General features: G+C 49.6%; 1 protein-coding gene across 1 annotated transcript; it reads right to left on the bottom strand.

Annotated features, from left to right (window-relative positions):
• Positions 1 to 298: 298 nt before the first annotated feature.
• On the bottom strand, positions 299 to 15,052 carry LOC309620528 (taurochenodeoxycholic 6 alpha-hydroxylase-like). The gene is given in 12 exon segments (XM_082377118.1): positions 299 to 1,422; positions 3,865 to 3,941; positions 4,086 to 4,150; positions 5,056 to 5,257; positions 5,290 to 5,384; positions 5,387 to 5,474; positions 5,557 to 5,828; positions 6,133 to 6,312; positions 6,660 to 6,783; positions 7,691 to 8,053; positions 11,242 to 11,337; positions 13,461 to 15,052. Coding segments are annotated over 12 exon segments (1,926 nt in total). The 5' UTR covers positions 13,656 to 15,052; the 3' UTR covers positions 299 to 1,253.
• Between the last annotated feature and the right edge of the window lie 1,436 nt (positions 15,053 to 16,488).

The raw sequence follows: 16,488 nt of genomic DNA, 5'->3' as shown, positions 1-16,488 counted from the left end.
TGACTCTTAGAACTACCATGCCCAGTCATTAAAATAAATGGAAAAATGCCACAGTGCAGTTCAGGCAGGCTAGTAATGGCCCAGATCCTTCAAGAATGAAGTTTTGAATCATCCCACCAGGCAAAGAACCATGACCAGATGAGGTGCTTTCTGAGGGCAAAGAGAACATAGAGTGGGTGATGGGAGAAGGTAGTTATCATAGCTAGTTATGACCATGTGATCAGTTGCAGAAACAAGGACAGTAATTATTATGAGTATTTCTTCCTTATTTTGTTATGAATATGACTGTGTGTGCATGTTTGTGTGTATCAGATTTTTTTCTTCCTTCTCTCATTCCCTTCACATATAACATAAGGTATATTAATAATAGTTAACTTAACCTCACAGCATTAAAATTCCAGGATATCAGGGAGAAGAGTGACCACTATCCAATGACTTTCTGTTGTCTTGAGGCGAAAGGGCTAGAGTTTTTCAATTATACGTCAGATAGTTGGCAGAGTATGACTTTATAAAGTCTTCATTTGCAAATTAAGTATGGTTTAAGGGGATTTGTAGGGATGCCAAGTTGAAGGGGGTGGACTTTAATGTTTAGTTTTTTGTGTAAACTTGGATAAGCTGTAGATGCAGTTAATCAATTAAACAGAAGTCTAGCTGTTGCTCTGAAGATTTTGTAGATATGGTTAACATCTACAATCCACTGAATTTAAGAAGAGATTTCCTTGATACTCTGAGAGGGCCTAATCCACTCACTGAAAAGCACTGCAAAGTTCTAGAAGCTGGGAATGCAAGAAAAGAGATTCTTCCTTAGAGCTTCTGCAACACCTTGGTTGTGGCCCAGTTAAATCAATTTCAGATTTGTGATCTCCTAAACTGTAAGATTAAAATTTTGTGTTGTTGTACGTCACTAAATTCCTGGTAATTTTTTGTGGCGGGAAGAGGAAACTAATACAGGACAGACAAGCAGGCAGGAAGGAAAAAAGGCAGGGAGAGGGCAGACAGGCTGGAGTAGGGCAGGTGATGAGGAGTTTGGTGGACAGAGATACAGGTGGGTAGGAGAAAGGTAACAGAAAAAGAAGTAGGAAGCCTGAGAAAGGGTGAGAGAGTCTCATGGGCAGGAGGCAGGAGATGAGGTAGGCCGGCAGGTGGGCAGATAGAAGCAGGAAGTGGGCACAGAGGCAAGGACAGGAGAGAGTGACAGCAAGAAAGGATGGTAGGCAGGGGCCCTCAGAGCTCGTCCTTGTCCCCAACAAGGATTATAGGAGCTTCCTGAGCTGCAAGTGGATCCCATTCTTGGGCTTCAGCACAACTTTTGGAATGGGAACAGGGACCCTGGAGGGATCCGGTGCCAGCTCAAAGCGAAGCAAGGTCAGGGCCACGGCCACCTTCATCTCATTCATGGCAAACTGCTTCCCGATGCAGTTCCTGGGTCAGGGAGGGAGAAGGAAGTGAGCAGAGGCTTCTAACCCCTGCCGGGCACAGGGCATTCAGGGCTCTCCTCCACGTGGCCCAGCCCCAATCCCTTCCTTACGGGTCACACTGAACGTGCCGCCCAAGCCTCGGTCCACGCTCTCCCCTTGACCTTTGCAAAGCCCACCTCTCTCCAGGACTAGCTCCTAACTCCTACTTCTGCTCTCAGCAGTAGCAAGTCCTGTTGGGGAGGGTCGGTGCTCTAAGCTGCAGGGTCAAGTCACGTGAATCAGTAAATGTGAATTAGTACTTTGTTCACTTGTCCACAGGCAGTTTCTGGTTTCAGGCCAGGCCGGGGCACTGTAGGGGAGTGTGGGCAACTCTCGGGCCCTCCGCACCCATGGCAGACAAGCAGGGACCCCAGTCCCCAGACAGAACAGGACAGAGTTGTGTAAGGAAGTCAGGATGGCAACAGGGAGGCTTCCTGGAGGGGCCACGGGTTAGCGACCCTCGACCTGCTGGACCACTTGCCTCCCAGTTAATGCTCCGGCCTCCTGTCTCCCCTCAGCCCCTCAGTCAACCCGGCCCTGGAGCCTTCCCATTCTACCCCAGCAAGGCCCCTCCTCCCATCCCGTGGGCTCCTCACTGGCCTTTTCAGCTCCTTGCCTCCCCTCTCTCTACTGAAGCCCCGGCAGCTCGGGGCCTGCTTTGCCCTGCATCACAGGGAGGACACGTCGCAGGGCCGCAGCTGGCGTCACAGCCCTCTCTGGGCTGCTCCTCACTCACCTCACACCTGCCCGGCTCCTCTTCCTCACTCAGCTCCTGTTGAGGTCCCCTCCCCCCACTGCCTGCTACACCTCTTCCTCCCTGGACCCCCAAGATACCATTAGTGTTAACTCAAGGACACATCTCAGTCCAGTGACCAGGACAGTGCCAGAAACATGGAACATTCAACAACCTGCTCAATGAATGAATGAGTGAGTGAAAGAAAGAAGGAATGATATCTGTCTTGAGTAGAGGTATTTGTTATTTTTTTTGTTTGTTTTTTTGGCCGTGCCACGAGGCTTGCGGGATTTTAGTTCCCCGACCAGAGATTGGACCCGGGCCACGGCAGTGAAAGCACAGAGTCCTAACCCCTGGACCGCCAGGGAATTGCCGAGGTATTTGTTTCTTGACTGTGTACTGTAGGAGGCAGGGACAGTGTCTTTCATCTCTGCCTTCCCATCTCCTAGCACAGAACTTGGCACACAGAGACAGCTTAATAAATAGTTTTATATTTAAATAAAGTTAATTGAATTGAAAAATAAAACCAGAATGGAATAAAAGTAAATATTAATTCTGACTTAGGAATTGAGCTGCCTAGTACATACCCCCATCCTCTAGTGGCAGCCGCATGATGTGCAGCCAATAGCTACAAGAAAGAACAGGACCCTGGCAGAAACCAAAACCTAGAGCATATTCTGGAAGCATGTTTGTGTCAAGCCTGTTCTGTGAAGGTTGATTCACCAACTGAAAATTTCACAGAATTATAGATTCAGAAAAAAACTTATTTCTACTAAGTAATTACAAAGTTTATGGAAGTTACTATTACAGGGGAGGATTCTAGCAGCCTGGGAGGATTTTCCCAGCAGCCGTTATGGAGTATTCTTGTTCAGCTCAGCAGCTATTTCAAGTATGCTCGATATTTTACATGCCAGAAACCTTTCAAATGTATGTATCATATACAAATTAGTAGATTTTTCTCTCAAAGGCACTTGATTGTCTCAATTCTATACTTTTGCCTGCTTGGACTATTGGACTCTGTATAATATCATGGAAAAAGATCTCAGATCACAGGAAAAGTTTTGACAACTGGGGAAATTGTCATGTGTATCAGACATTAATATGCTGTCAAAATGTCTTTTGGATAGACCCCAAGTACAAACTGACACACATTGATAACAAACTTTCTTAAAACGCTGCTATAACTTTTCCAGTATATGGCTTCAACAGTTTCATGCAGGGCATCTGAAAATGGAAGCATATGTAAACTACTCATGATGCAACAGGATGCATAATGGGGAAGTAAATAGAAAGGTGGGACTGAGAAGATGTAGAATAAAAAATCCACCCTTTAAAATTATGACAATTGAAACAGAGGACAGTTGAAATTTAACACACAGTGAGTAATTTTAATTAGGTAGAGTCATCATCTTACAGTAAGGAAAAACACTACAATACACTAAACTTGGAACAGCCATCAACACTGAAATGTGGCCAGCCATTGAGAAAGAGCTGTGGGTTAGTCTGTGGCCTGCCCTAAAGGCCACTTGTATGTTGAACATACAGAAACATGCTTCCATCCCAATACACCAACATAAAAGGCATAACTGCATACACCACATATGAATATAGGAGGTCACAGACATGGGGTAGCACCCAGTGACACCCAGCTGCACCAAGCACAGAAAGCCTCACCTGGATCCTCCTGAGAAGGGCAAGAAAGCATGGCTGTGTCGAGCAGAACCTGGTGCAAACCGGGATGGGTCAAACACCTGCAGAGAGAGCACCGGGGCCAGGGCAGGTGGGGTCAAACTCCTTGCACCAATCCACCAGGGGACAAGAATCCCCGAGGGGGAGCAGGAGGAGGTGCTGGTCTGGAGAGAGCATCCCATCCCCTCCTCCCATGGTCATCATACCTCTGGGTTCGGCCACAGCTTCGGATTGTGGTGAAGCCCATAAAAGGAGAGGGAGAGCGGGATTCCTGTGAGGCAGGGAGGAGAGAAGGAAGACTGATGGTACCCGTGGCAGCAGGGGCAATGTGCCAGCACAAGAGGCCTGGGAGCCACCATGAGATCTACCCTCCATCACTCTGAATGAAATGGTGCTCTCGCAAGAGAGGTGGGCTGGAGGTGACAAAGCACATGAGCACAGATTAGGAGTAGGTAACCATGGCCCAGGATTGAGAAGGAAAAGAATTGGAGGCTTACATTTAGGAACAACTCAAGTGACAACTCTCATTTATCAAGTGCCATCATGAGCCCTTGGGGAATGTGCATTAACTCATTTAATCCTCACGGTAGCACTCAAACAAGGCACTCATATCCCCATGTGCAGATGAGGCACCTGAGCCTCCGAGAAGCTGAGGGATGTGCCTGTGATCCCACAGAGAGGAGGTGGCTGGGCTGGGATTCAGACCCACTGGGAGGTGAGCCAATGGGTGGCCCCCAACCATGACAGGGCTCTCAGACCTGAGCATCAGCTGCTCTCTGCCATCCACCTGAGGGCTCCCCAGAGACTGGACCATCTGACCCATGACAGTGGATTCTCTGAGCTCCCTCATTTACTTAGACCCCATATGGAAAGAACCACATCTCCCACTGTTTCTGTCTGCTTCTCCCTCAAGCCTTCACATCTCAGGGAAATGGCATTTTAGGGCTCCATTACAAGACCACATTCAGGGTCTAGCATTTGTTTATTGAGCTTTTGCTGTGTTCAAGTTCTGTGTCAAGCATTTCATACACCTTATCCTAACTACAGAGTAAATAATTATCTTGAGGTGTAAACAATAGTCAGAATATCCTGGAAGTGGGCAAGCCCATGTGGATTTCTGATCTCCCATGTGGTCTTGCAGAGTGCTTAGGTTAGTTAGTGGGGTGAAGTTCATACCTGCAGGTAAGGAGCACCCATCAGGGAACGTGATGGGCTTGCTCAGATCTCTACCGATGACTGCCACTGGTGAATAGAGTCGCAGTGTCTCCTTGATGCACGTGGTGGTGTTGGGCATCTGGTTCAGGGGGTCCCTGAAAGGAAGCCCATCTGAGGGTGGGCAGGGCTGGACAACAAGGGGTTCTCCTCTAGCTGAGGGGCAGGGTTCCCCCATCTGTTGGGCACTCACCAGGTGATGGAGGCGCCATCCCCCAGGAGGCTCTGGATCTCTTCCCGGCACCTCTGTTGATGCTTGGGGTAGGAGGTCAGAGCATGGAAGATCCAGGAGTGCCACTGGCTGTGGTGTCTTGATCCTCGAACATGAACGTGTCCACTTTGGCACGGAGGTCCGTGTCAGACAAGCTGCTCCCATTCTCCATCTGCGGAGGCAGGGAGAGTGCAGGGTTTGCCTTTCCTCTGTGCTTCTGGGCAAAGCCTCAGGCCTCTCCTGCCCACACTCACTCTGGCAAAGAGGAGGATGTCCAGGAAATCCAAGTGCCTCTTGCTCTTCACCTTCTCCATCTCTCCCTCCTTCTGCAGGTGAGCCTTCCTCAGTTTGATCCCTTCATCTGTACCAGAACAGTGGTTCCCAGGCAGAGCTGAGGGCTCCTGGGGGCTCAGATGCACCACCCACCGTACCCCTATCTGCCCCTCAGGCCCAATCTGGGTACCAGGTGGATGAGGACGAGGGTGGGAATGGGTGCACATGTCAGGGCAGAGAGCTCCAGCATCGTCTCATCCAGGTCGGGAATCCCCTCAATAACACAGCCCATGGAGGCTCTGCCTGAATGCTGCTGGGAGGGGGTCTCATTCCACCATCACCAACGTGGTGACACATGTATCTCCCTGCACCTCACCTGACACCCTGACGTCTCGGTTCCCAACCCCTGCACCAGGGAAGTACCCAGCGTGGGTGTGTGCCAGCTCCTGAAAGGGAAGCAGGAGTCTGGGCTCTGCCTGAGGGGTCAAGGCCAGGCCCTTTTACATGTGCATGATGGGGGTGGGTGGGCAGGAGCCGCCCAGAAGAATCAGAAGAACCTGTGTGTTGATGGGTGAGCTGGCAGGCCCGGTGGCTCCAGCGGCCTTCAGGGGTCAGCCTGTAGATGATGTCGTTCTGGTGGAAGACATTCCTCACCTGGGAAAAAACCAGATTATTGAGGTCCCTGATGGCCTGGATGTAGGACTGGATTTTCCTGAAGGGAGAGGATGCAGAGGAGACTGGAGTGGAGGGAGCCTCTGACCTGGAGATGGAGTGGGGCTCCGGGTGGGGATTCCTCAGTCAGCGGGGACAGGCAGCACTGAGGCTTTGTCATTTCTGCCTTACAGCCTGGGAGACCCTCTGTCCTTTCCAAGTGGCCTGAGCAGCCAGGTTTCTCCCTGTGCAGGAATCAGGGCCTGTGACTGAGTCAAGGTTGGTCTGGGTGGAATTTGGCTCTGGTCCATGGCTCTGTGCAGAATGTTGCTTTCTGTGCTGATAAGCATCCGCGCTGCCCTAACTGCCTCTCAGGTAAGTCCTCCCCAGCTGGTGACAACAAGGACCCTACTGTTGAAGGGTCGTCACTGACCTGTCTGTCTGGACATTGATCTGGAGGCTGAAGGCGCATTCATGATGGTGTCCAGGGCCATCAAGGAGACGTGTCCAAGGACCTCCAGATGTGAGTCCAGGCTGATGAGCTCCTCCCACTTGTCCTGTGGTGGGAGGGGGACATTGACCCTGCTCTGCTCCCCCTGAAGGCCTGTGCTGACAAGGCCAGGCTCTCTCTCCGTCTCCCTAAATCTTTGGATGAGTTTTCCTCACTTTCTAAGCAGATGTGTTTTAGCAATTTAAGGCTGTAACACACATGTGTAATGTGATGCCTATTTTCTCAGAAAGTTTTATAACTTTTATATTTCTGGTCTTTTGGAAGGCCAGAAAGCATAGTTTCTCAGGAGACAAGGGGGAATCTTTTGTATCCTGAGATCAGACCTGGATAGGCGATGGCCAACACTGGTAAGCAAATTTGTCAAGGCAAGAGATAGCGTAAGATTCCAGTACTAGGGTCCCTAAGAAAGGGACATCAGAGACTTCCTTTCCTTTCATTCATTAAACATTAACTGAGACCAGTTGGTGAGAAATCAAAATCCTGCAGGACCCAGCTCTGTGAATGTATGATAGACCTGCTCCCATTTCCTCCCATGAGGAGCTCAATTCCATGCAGAAGCCCTGGGCCCCAAGCCAGAGTCCACCTGAGTGATATCCTGGGATGTCCACCCTTCCCCGAAGGTGTCATTGCCCAGGCCAGCCAGGGGCAGCTTGCCCTGCTGTCAAGGGGAATAACCCTTGATCTAGTCCACTGCATTGAAGACAGGGAGTTGGGAGGAGAGTGGACCCTGAATACACCATGGCCCGCCTTTCCCTTATCGATGACTAAAGTGCGGATCCAAGGTGGTGCCTGGGTCCCATCCGTTCTTGGAGAGCCCTGTATCCTAGTAAGTTCTGAATGCATCATTCTGGAGGCTGTGTCTGATGGACATCTGAGGGACACAAGTGTCTGAGAGTGGACTTTGTCAGCTGTGCTGGATGAGAGTGGGTCCAGGTGATGAGAGATGGACTCACCAGCATCAGTGGGACAGAGTTGGCCATGAGACCCATGTAGGGCTTCAGGATGTCATAGTGGAAGGCTGGGGTCAGCATCCGCCGGTGCTGGAACCATGTCTGCCCCTCCAACACGAGCAAACCATTCCCTGGGCCACAGATGGGTGTGTGTGTGGGTCGGAGAGACTGGGTCAGAGGGACGACTGGGGACAACTTGGGAGGAACCAAGGGTGTCAGGAGAGAGCACATCATGGGCAAAGGTAGGAAAGGCCAGTACAGTTCAGGAATGTGAATTTCCAAAATGGCTGGTCCATAGGATGTAATTATGACAGCTGCGAGAGACAGAGGTTGAAAAAGAGTAGGGGGGCAGGTGATAGAAGGAATTAGTTAATAGTCAGGCTGAGAATATCGCAGAAGTGATGAAGAAGAGGCTGAGCTTCAGGTGGTCTCTCAGCACCTGTACAAAGGGGTGAGGGTTTTATTAGAAGAAGGGAAATGAGGCTTGATTCAGAGATGAGGGTGGTGACAGGGTGGCAGGCACCTGTTGTTCTCTGTGAGTCAGCAAGGCAGCTCCTGGTAAACCTAACTGGGAGTGTACCATAGTTTACTAGTTTACTAGTGTACCAGAGTACTAGTTTTGATGTACTTACCAATCCAGGGGGCCAAGAATCTGTAGGTACCTGCAAACTTAGGGTTTGAAAAAGTAAGGAAGGCATTACAGGAAAGCGGACAGGACCAAACAAGGCAGGCAGCCTGCAGAGCAGCTGTGGTCCAGACCATGGGCTGCCAGCCCTTCCTGATGGTTGTCAGCTGGCAGTCTGTCTCAAGCCACCTCCCACTTGCCTCCCATCCCTGATTCTCTCTGTCCTGATAGTCACTGTGGGCCCAGGAAGGCAGACTCAGTGTCCCAGAAGCAGAACATCCATGGGGCTAAGACAGTGAATCGACAAGAAATATAGGTTAAGACAGAAGCCTGTGGTTTTCCTCCAATTTGTGATGGTTTAGCCATCCAATGACCCAGGATAGGCAAATGCAAGTCAGTGTGCATAAGAAATATTCTTTCAGATCTGGGGCTATTTACATAAAAATCATCTCAATAGGGTTCAAGAAGAAAGAATGAAAATATGCAGCTCCACACAGCTGTTTAGCATTCAGTTTAAGTGAACAATGCTGTTCTTCGACTGGGATGTGGACTGGGGTTTGGATGGTAGAGAGTCAGGTATTGATGACTGAACTGTCAGTCTCTTCTGGAATTTCACAGACCCAGGGGGCATGTACCCAAGAGGGAAAATAGCTGGGATCATGTTTTGTACTCACCAGATCTCCCCAGGACTACCTTCATGTAGTCAGGGTCATAGACCACCAGGTGAACCTTGTTCCCCCACAGCCAGTGAGGACAGAAACATGGGAATTTCTCTACCTTTTCAGTACCTCTTGCAGCTCCTGGTCCTTTGGGTACTGTAACAGAGGGAAAGACACATCAGTAAAATATTCTCTTTAGGACCAGTGCTTGGAGGGGTTCTGGAGGTTAGGACAGCAACCAGGAGATAGTTCTGGGTCTATCAGCAGCAATTTAGGAGTTTGGAACTGTTTCTGATAAGCTGGGCTCTGATCTGGCTTCTTGCTCTCTTGCAGAGACTTGGCCTAAGGCCCTATTCTGGCTTCCAGATGGACCATTTATGGGCCTTCATCCAGAACAGCCTTTAGAATGTTACACATAGTGGGTGCTCGATAAATGTTTAGTAATGGACTCCATGGTGTACCAGTGTTTTTCACAGACTTATATTAGAGTTATTTGTTCAGTTGTGTCCCCTCAAATCAAGTTTAAGTGAGATCATTAGGGTAGGCCCGAATCCAATGTGACTGGTGTCTTTATAAAAGAGGGAAAATGTGGACACAGAGACAGACACTCATAGAGAGAAGATGAAATAAAGAGATATATGGAGCTTGTGATTCACCAGCCAAGGAGAGAGGCCGGGAATAGATGCTTCCTGCACAGCCTGCAGAAGGAACCAGCCCCGCCAACACCTTGATTTTGGGCTCTAGTCTCTAGAACTCTGAGACACTAAATTGTGTTGTTTCAGCCATCCAGTTTGTGGAACTTTGTGGCAGGCCTTACACACTATTACAAGTATGTAATGCTCAAGGCAAACCTGTATAAGGGAGGGATTATTACTTGACCCTGTCTTACTGAAAAATGAGGCAACCCATATTAAAGGATATGCCCAGGTGAGCTGCATCTAAAGCCAAACCTGCTGACTCCAAGGTGTCCTTCCCTAGGGTTCCCAAGGCTCCCTGGGTGCCTCTATTATCAGGTTTCAACTCAATGTTCTAATTGCGGGGCACCGTGTTGACAAGCTTACCTTTCATACCTGTCAGCCCTGTATTCTTAGAGCCAACATAGAGCATCGTTCATAGGGATTGAGCCTCACTTTTAAAAGCATCAATAATGTTCATGAAGAAGGAATGAGTACATGCAGGAGTGTGAATGAATGAGTCTTGATTAAAATTGCTGTTGCAAGTGACAGATAGAATCAGAGCTAACGGAAGAGAGAGGAAAAGGACGAAAAGAAAGCTGGGGGCCCAGGGGCGTCTCATGGAGCCCAAGGGCAGGGGGCAGCCAGGCTGTGGAAGGGCAGAACCAGGGACTGGAGGGCTGCCAGGACTGTGTCTCCCATTCTTTCTCTCTGTATGTCCATGCATTCATCTCTCAGCAAGTGTTTATGGAGGCTCCACCTCGTACAGACACTATTCTAGAAGCTGGTGATACAGTTACGAACAAACAGATACAGTCCCTGTCCTTGCGCAGCTGGGTCCTGGTGGTGGAGGAGGGAACGTCTACCCTTCTGGGGTTGGCACCTCACCATTCTGCCACCATCATGTCTGAGTGGCACTGCTGAATCCTATTCCAAGAATCTGATTCTAATCTCATGGCCAAGGCGTCCACCTGCTACAATCAACTGTGGCTGGGGGTGAATAGGGTTTTCGAAGGCCACCCTGTGCGAGGGAAGAGATCTCAGAACAGACATCCCCAAATGTTTCCACTACAGTGAATGTCAAATATAAGAATAAGTAGATGGGTAGAAGGACTCATTCGTTTATTTGGTAAGTATGTGTTGAGTACTTACTTTGGGTCAATTGCCATCCTAGGAGCTAGAGATTCAACAGTGAACAACAAAATCCCTGCTATTGTGGAACTCCTGTTCTGGGGGTGTGAGTGGGGCTGACAATCCTGAACTGAGATGTGTCCTGCTTGAATTCATTCTGGGGGTGCTCTGTGCTCCCAGGTCATGTCCGCACTGGGACTGCCCTGCTCTGTTGAGCCAGTGCAGGGACTGACTGGTGGGAGCCTCTTACCTCCCCAGATGTGTTACCTAGTTTTCTTGGATCTCCTCTTGTTGGCCCGGAGGACCTGGGGGTCTCTGTTTCCGCACAGGAGCATGCCTCCTTTCTGATTGCCTGTCAGCTCCCCCAAATCCTGCTCCTGGGTAAGGAGCTAAACTATGTTCTACCTGTCCATTCTCCTCTTGGGGTCACCCTGAGGTCCACTGGTCCGTGAGCCCACCAGTCACCTGGCTGGGGCTGCCATCTGTCTTGAGCATGTCTGTCCAGAGCCAGTTGAGACTCTCATAGAGGTCATGGTGCCCATGGTGGCAGTGGTGTTGACCCTGTAGGCAAAAACCCAGTGCCATCTGGCCTCCAGGCTGCAACCACTCAATGCAGTCAGGGCTCCAGTGGAATGTCCTCTCCTGGTTACTTCTGGGAACTGTAGCCACAAAGGAATTTCCCCAAAGGGAGACACAAAGTGAGTAGGTGGACAGGTAATAATGCCATCTGACAATGCAATTGTCAGACGTGTGGGTTCTGTTGGCATGGCAGGTACAGATGAGATAGGAGGGAGGACATGGGGAAAGATGGGGCAGTTTGGGGCTGTTTGAATCCCAAAGTTGTGAGTTCCCCTTTTCATATTTCTTGTTGGATTTCACCCCTATTTAATTCAGTGAGTTTGTTAAGCCTCCAAAATGTCTGTCCTTCACAGACATTAATATTATTTTAAATTCATACAAATTAGAGTGAGTGTAACTGTGGCCTTTGCTCTGTGCCATGCACCATTCTAAGATTATAATACCTCACTTGAGTACTATAATTATTATCATCATCCCATATTACAGATGAGGAAACTGAGGTATCGAGCAGGTATTTAAAGTACGTGTCAAGAGGTGATATATGAATCTAGGCAACTTGGCAACAGAGCCCATCTGCTTAACTGCCCCACCTTGTCACTTGTCATCTGGCCTGAAAGATTAGCTTCAATCTACATGTGGCATTCTAATTCCCGACTTAGCCAAAAACAGAGATATTGAATAAGTGGAAACCTCAGACATATTAAAAGAGTAAGAAAAAATTGGCTGCAATATCTGTTAGGCCAGCAGAATTTGAGAGATGATTCAGCACCATGAGGAATATTAGTTATGTAAATAGAAATCATGTACTTACTGAAACTACATATCATCTAATGGCCATCACTATAATGAGAAAGTCACCGGAGGAATTTTTAGTTGTTCCTTATGTCAAATCCTAGCTGAGAAAGGTGACAACTGCATCAAAACAAAGGTCATAATTTCTCTAAATCAACAAATAATCGGGAAGTCATTAGTACAACAATTTGCATGAACAAGATGGGTTTTGGCTGTCTCTCTGTGGCTGATATTAATAGTTTCCTCTGTCTTTGGCTCTACTCTGCTGCTAATCGCTTGGCCTCTTTCTTTGAGAAATAGAAGCCTCAGCTCTCTGCAACACCCCATCTCCTTAGGCTTGTTCAATCCACACACCATTAATGAGCCCCTCCCCATGTGGCCCCTCACCTTGCTCTGCACTGTCCTCGCCAGGATCAGAGCTAACAGAGCTGCCTGGGTAGGCACTGTCCCTCACCAACATGCGAGCTGCTCCTTTCTCAGTCACTCCACACGCCTGGGCCAAGCATTCCTTTGTGTCAGGCTCTGTGCTGGGTATTGGGATACAGGAAGGGGATGATACCTCAGCCCCATGGAGCTCACAGTTCAGGGGTTTGGGGGATGGGATGTGGGAGGTAAACAGATTCTGTTTAATGTCTCAACTCAATTGCCAGTACTCCTTACCTGGTGCCATCTGGAAACCTCGCTCATGTGTGCCAGCTACTAGTTTTAGCACTGAAATAATCAGCCTTGAAAAATCCCTCAATCTCAAGCAAACCAAGCCAGTTTGTCCCTACACCCTATTACACCCTCATCCAGCAGGTGGGCCTCTTTTCCTGTCACCTGACACCTTCCTAGATTCCTGTCTGTCATCTCCACGGACAGCAAGCCCACAGGGCAGCATCCATCAGACTGATGTCTGTGCTCCCAGGCAAGCTCAGGGCCAGGCAGAGAGGATGGGATTGAGGGATGGGGCAGGGAAGCATCTAGAAGCCTGTTCTATGAGAACAGCTGAAGCCGCTCAGCCTGGAGACGGGGCAGACTCAGGAAGGAACAGGCACTGTCCTCAAAGTGCAGGGCTGCTAGGACAGCCTGCAGATCCAACTAAGGAAGGAGTGTCTGACAGACCCGAGGACACCAGCACAGGGTCCTGGGAGGGAGGGAGCCCCCCGGCCTGGGATGAGGAACCAAGACCTGAGAGGTAAGCTGGGTCCTTTGGTGAGGCCACGTGCTCGTCCCACAACAAGGCTTTGTCCCATGGGCTTGTTGACCAGGACCATGGTCTGAGAGCCCCGGCCCTCCCTGCCCTCCCACTCCCCTGTCTCACTCCATCCTACCTCCTGCATGTGCCCATAGAGCCAGTGGGAAGGAGGAGGCGGGAACTGCTGGAGGGCTTTGAGCAGCCACTGTCTGTGCAGGTAGAGCTGTGCTGCCTTGAGCAGAAGCAGAACCAGGCCGAGCAGGGAGGCCACCTGCAGGAGCCCAGAGACACCGCCCAGGGCTCTGGTGGGGCTCAGCACAGAGACACTCATGGTGCAGCGGCTTCTGGATTGCTGACTGTCCCTGAAGGTGGCTGACCTCCCCTGAGCACCCAGCCTGGTCAGGGAGGCTTGCCCCGCCCACCTGGGGGAGGGTGAAGGTGAGGGCAGAGCTCAGACCTGGGTCTCCAGGGTTGATTAACTGTGGAGGATCCACCTTGGGGTGGGCACCAAAAAAGTCATGGAGATCAGATATAGAAGAGCAAGGATGAGAACAAGTTTATCCTCAAGTCTCTCACCCTCACTTTTTTCATGTTTATCTCCATCAAGGCAGTCTGGCTCCAGAGACTTTGCTGTTAACCATGAACTTAAAGAGATGATTATTGGGTTGAGACTCCAGTCCATACATGGCAGCCCCTAAACTTTCCTGGGGATGTTTCATGTTTGGTCTGTTTTCTAGTGTTTCCAAGTAGCAGGAGACTGTTTCAGGTTATCAACTCCATGTACTGGCATACGTGCAAGCTTCACTATCCAGGGCAGCTTTTGTGAAAAAGTGTTGGGCAAACCATATGGTTAGATGTAACAGTCATTGAAAATGATGTTCATGAAGATTTTCAATGATCTGAGAAAAGCTTACAACAAAGTGATCAAAGCAAAATGTACAGCTGTCTGCTAAATTCTTAAAAAAACTGTGTCATCTGTGGTCAACATTTATTAACCAGTAAATATTTTTCCCATTCATTTAGTACCCACACAACCCAACCAAGGACTCCTTGAAGGTTGTCACTAGGCGTTCTGTGTCCTTATGCTTTCCATAGCCTGGACCAGAGGACTGTGCCTACTGATGATGCCCAAAAATACTTACAGATTCAATGAATGAATGAAGGATGGAATGAGGATAACTTTGGATTGATTAGATCACCACCTTGAAAAGACTAGATTCAGTTTTGGGTGCCATGTTTTAAAAAAGAAATTAAAATTTTTTATTCCAGGATGCTTCCTGGTTCATCTTACAGGCAACAGAAAGGCAGAAGAGGGGGGCAGTCTATCCCTAAGGCGGCAGCTTGAAGTAATTACTCCTGTGGGCAAGTCACCCCAGGCACTTCTTCTGGGTTTGATAAATTTAGGTTTGATGCTGCTGCAATTTATCATATTGTGTTTACTTTTACTCCTCTACAAAAAATGAATCTGCCAGGTAGAGGCCTTTCATTAAAAACAAAAAAAAAAACAAAAAAAAAAACAACAGGGAGGAGCTTCAAGATGGCGGAAGAGTAAGATGCGGAGATCACCTTCCTTCCCACAAATACATCAGAAATACATCTACACGTGGAACAACTCCTACAGAACACCCACTGAATGCTGGCAGAAGATCTCAGACCTCCCAAAAGGCAAGAAGCTCCCCACGTACCTGGGTAGGGCAAAAGAAAAAAGAAATAACAGAGACAAAAGAATAGGGACGGGACCTGCACCAGTGCGAGGGAGCTGTGAAGGAGGAAAGGTTTCCACACACTAGGAAGCCCCTTCGTGGGCGGAGACGGGGGGGTGGCAGAGGGGGGAAGCTTCAGAGCCACGGAGGAGAGCGCAGCCACAGGGGTGCGGAGGGCAAAGCAGAGAGATTCCCGCACAGAGGATCGGTGCCGACCAGCACTCACCAGCCCGAGAGGCTTGTCTGCTCACCCGCCGGGGCGGGCGGGGGCTGGGAGCTGAGGCTCAGGCTTCAGTCGGATCGCAGGGAGAGGACTGGGGTTGGCGGAGTGAACGCAGCCTGAAGGGGTTAGTGCACCACAGCTAGCCGGGAGGGAGTCCGGGAAAAAGTCTGGAGCTGCCGAAGAGGCAAGAGACTTTTTCTTGCCTCTTTGTTTCCTGGTGCGCAAGGAGAGGGGATTCAGAGCACCGCTTAAAGGAGCTCCAGAGACGGGCACGAGCCGCGGCGATCAGCGTGGACCCCAGAGACGGGCATGAGACGCTAAGGCTGCTGCTGCCGCCACCAAGAAGCCCGTGTGCAAGCACAGGTCACTCTCCACACCGCCCCTCCCGGGAGCCTGTGCAGCCCGCCACGGCCAGGCTCCCGTGATCCAGGGACAGCTTCCCTGGGAGAACGCACTGCGTGCCTCAGGCTGCTGCAACGTCACGCTGGCCTCTGCCGCCGCAGGCTCGCCCCACATCCGTACCCCTCCCTCCCCCCCGCCCGAGTGAGCCAGAGCCCCCGAAGCAGCTGCTCCTTTAACCCCGTTCTGTCTGGGCGGGGAACAGACGCCCTCAGGCGACCTACATGCAGAGGCGGGTCCAAATCCAAAGCTGAACCCCCGGAGCTGTGCAAACAAAGAAGAGAAAGGGAAATTTCTCCCGGCAGCATCAAGAGCAGCGGATTAAAACTCCACGATCAACTTGATGTACCTGCATCTGTGGAATACCTGAATAGACAACGAATCATCCCAAATTCAGGAGGTGGACTTTGGGAGCAACGATATATATATATTTTTCCCTTTTTCTCTTTTTGTGAGTGTGTATGTGTATGCTTCTGTGTGAGATTTTGTCTGTATAGCTTTGCTTTTACCATTTGTCCTAGGGTTCTGTCTGTCCGTTGTTTTTCTTTTTTATTACTTAAAAATTTTTTTTTCTTAATAATTATTCTTTATTTTTTATTTTAATAACTTTATTTTATTTTATTTTATCTACTTCTTCCTTTCTTTCTTTTTTCTTTTCCCTTATATTCTGAGCCATGTGGATGACAGGCTCTTGTTGCTCCAGCCAGGTGTCAGGGCTGTGCCTCTGAGGTGGGAGAGCCAAGTTCAGGACACTGGTCCACAAGAGACCTCCCAGCTCCACGTAATATCAAATGGCGAAAATCTCCCAGAGATCTCCATCTCAATGCCAAGACCCAGCT

Source organism: Balaenoptera borealis (assembly GCF_965194805.1).
Source record: "Balaenoptera borealis genome assembly, chromosome: 1".
In the NCBI taxonomy this organism is placed as follows: Eukaryota; Metazoa; Chordata; class Mammalia; order Artiodactyla; family Balaenopteridae; genus Balaenoptera; species Balaenoptera borealis.
The sequence above is the reverse complement of the archived record's forward strand: the minus strand, read 5'-3'. Positions and strand labels throughout refer to the sequence as shown.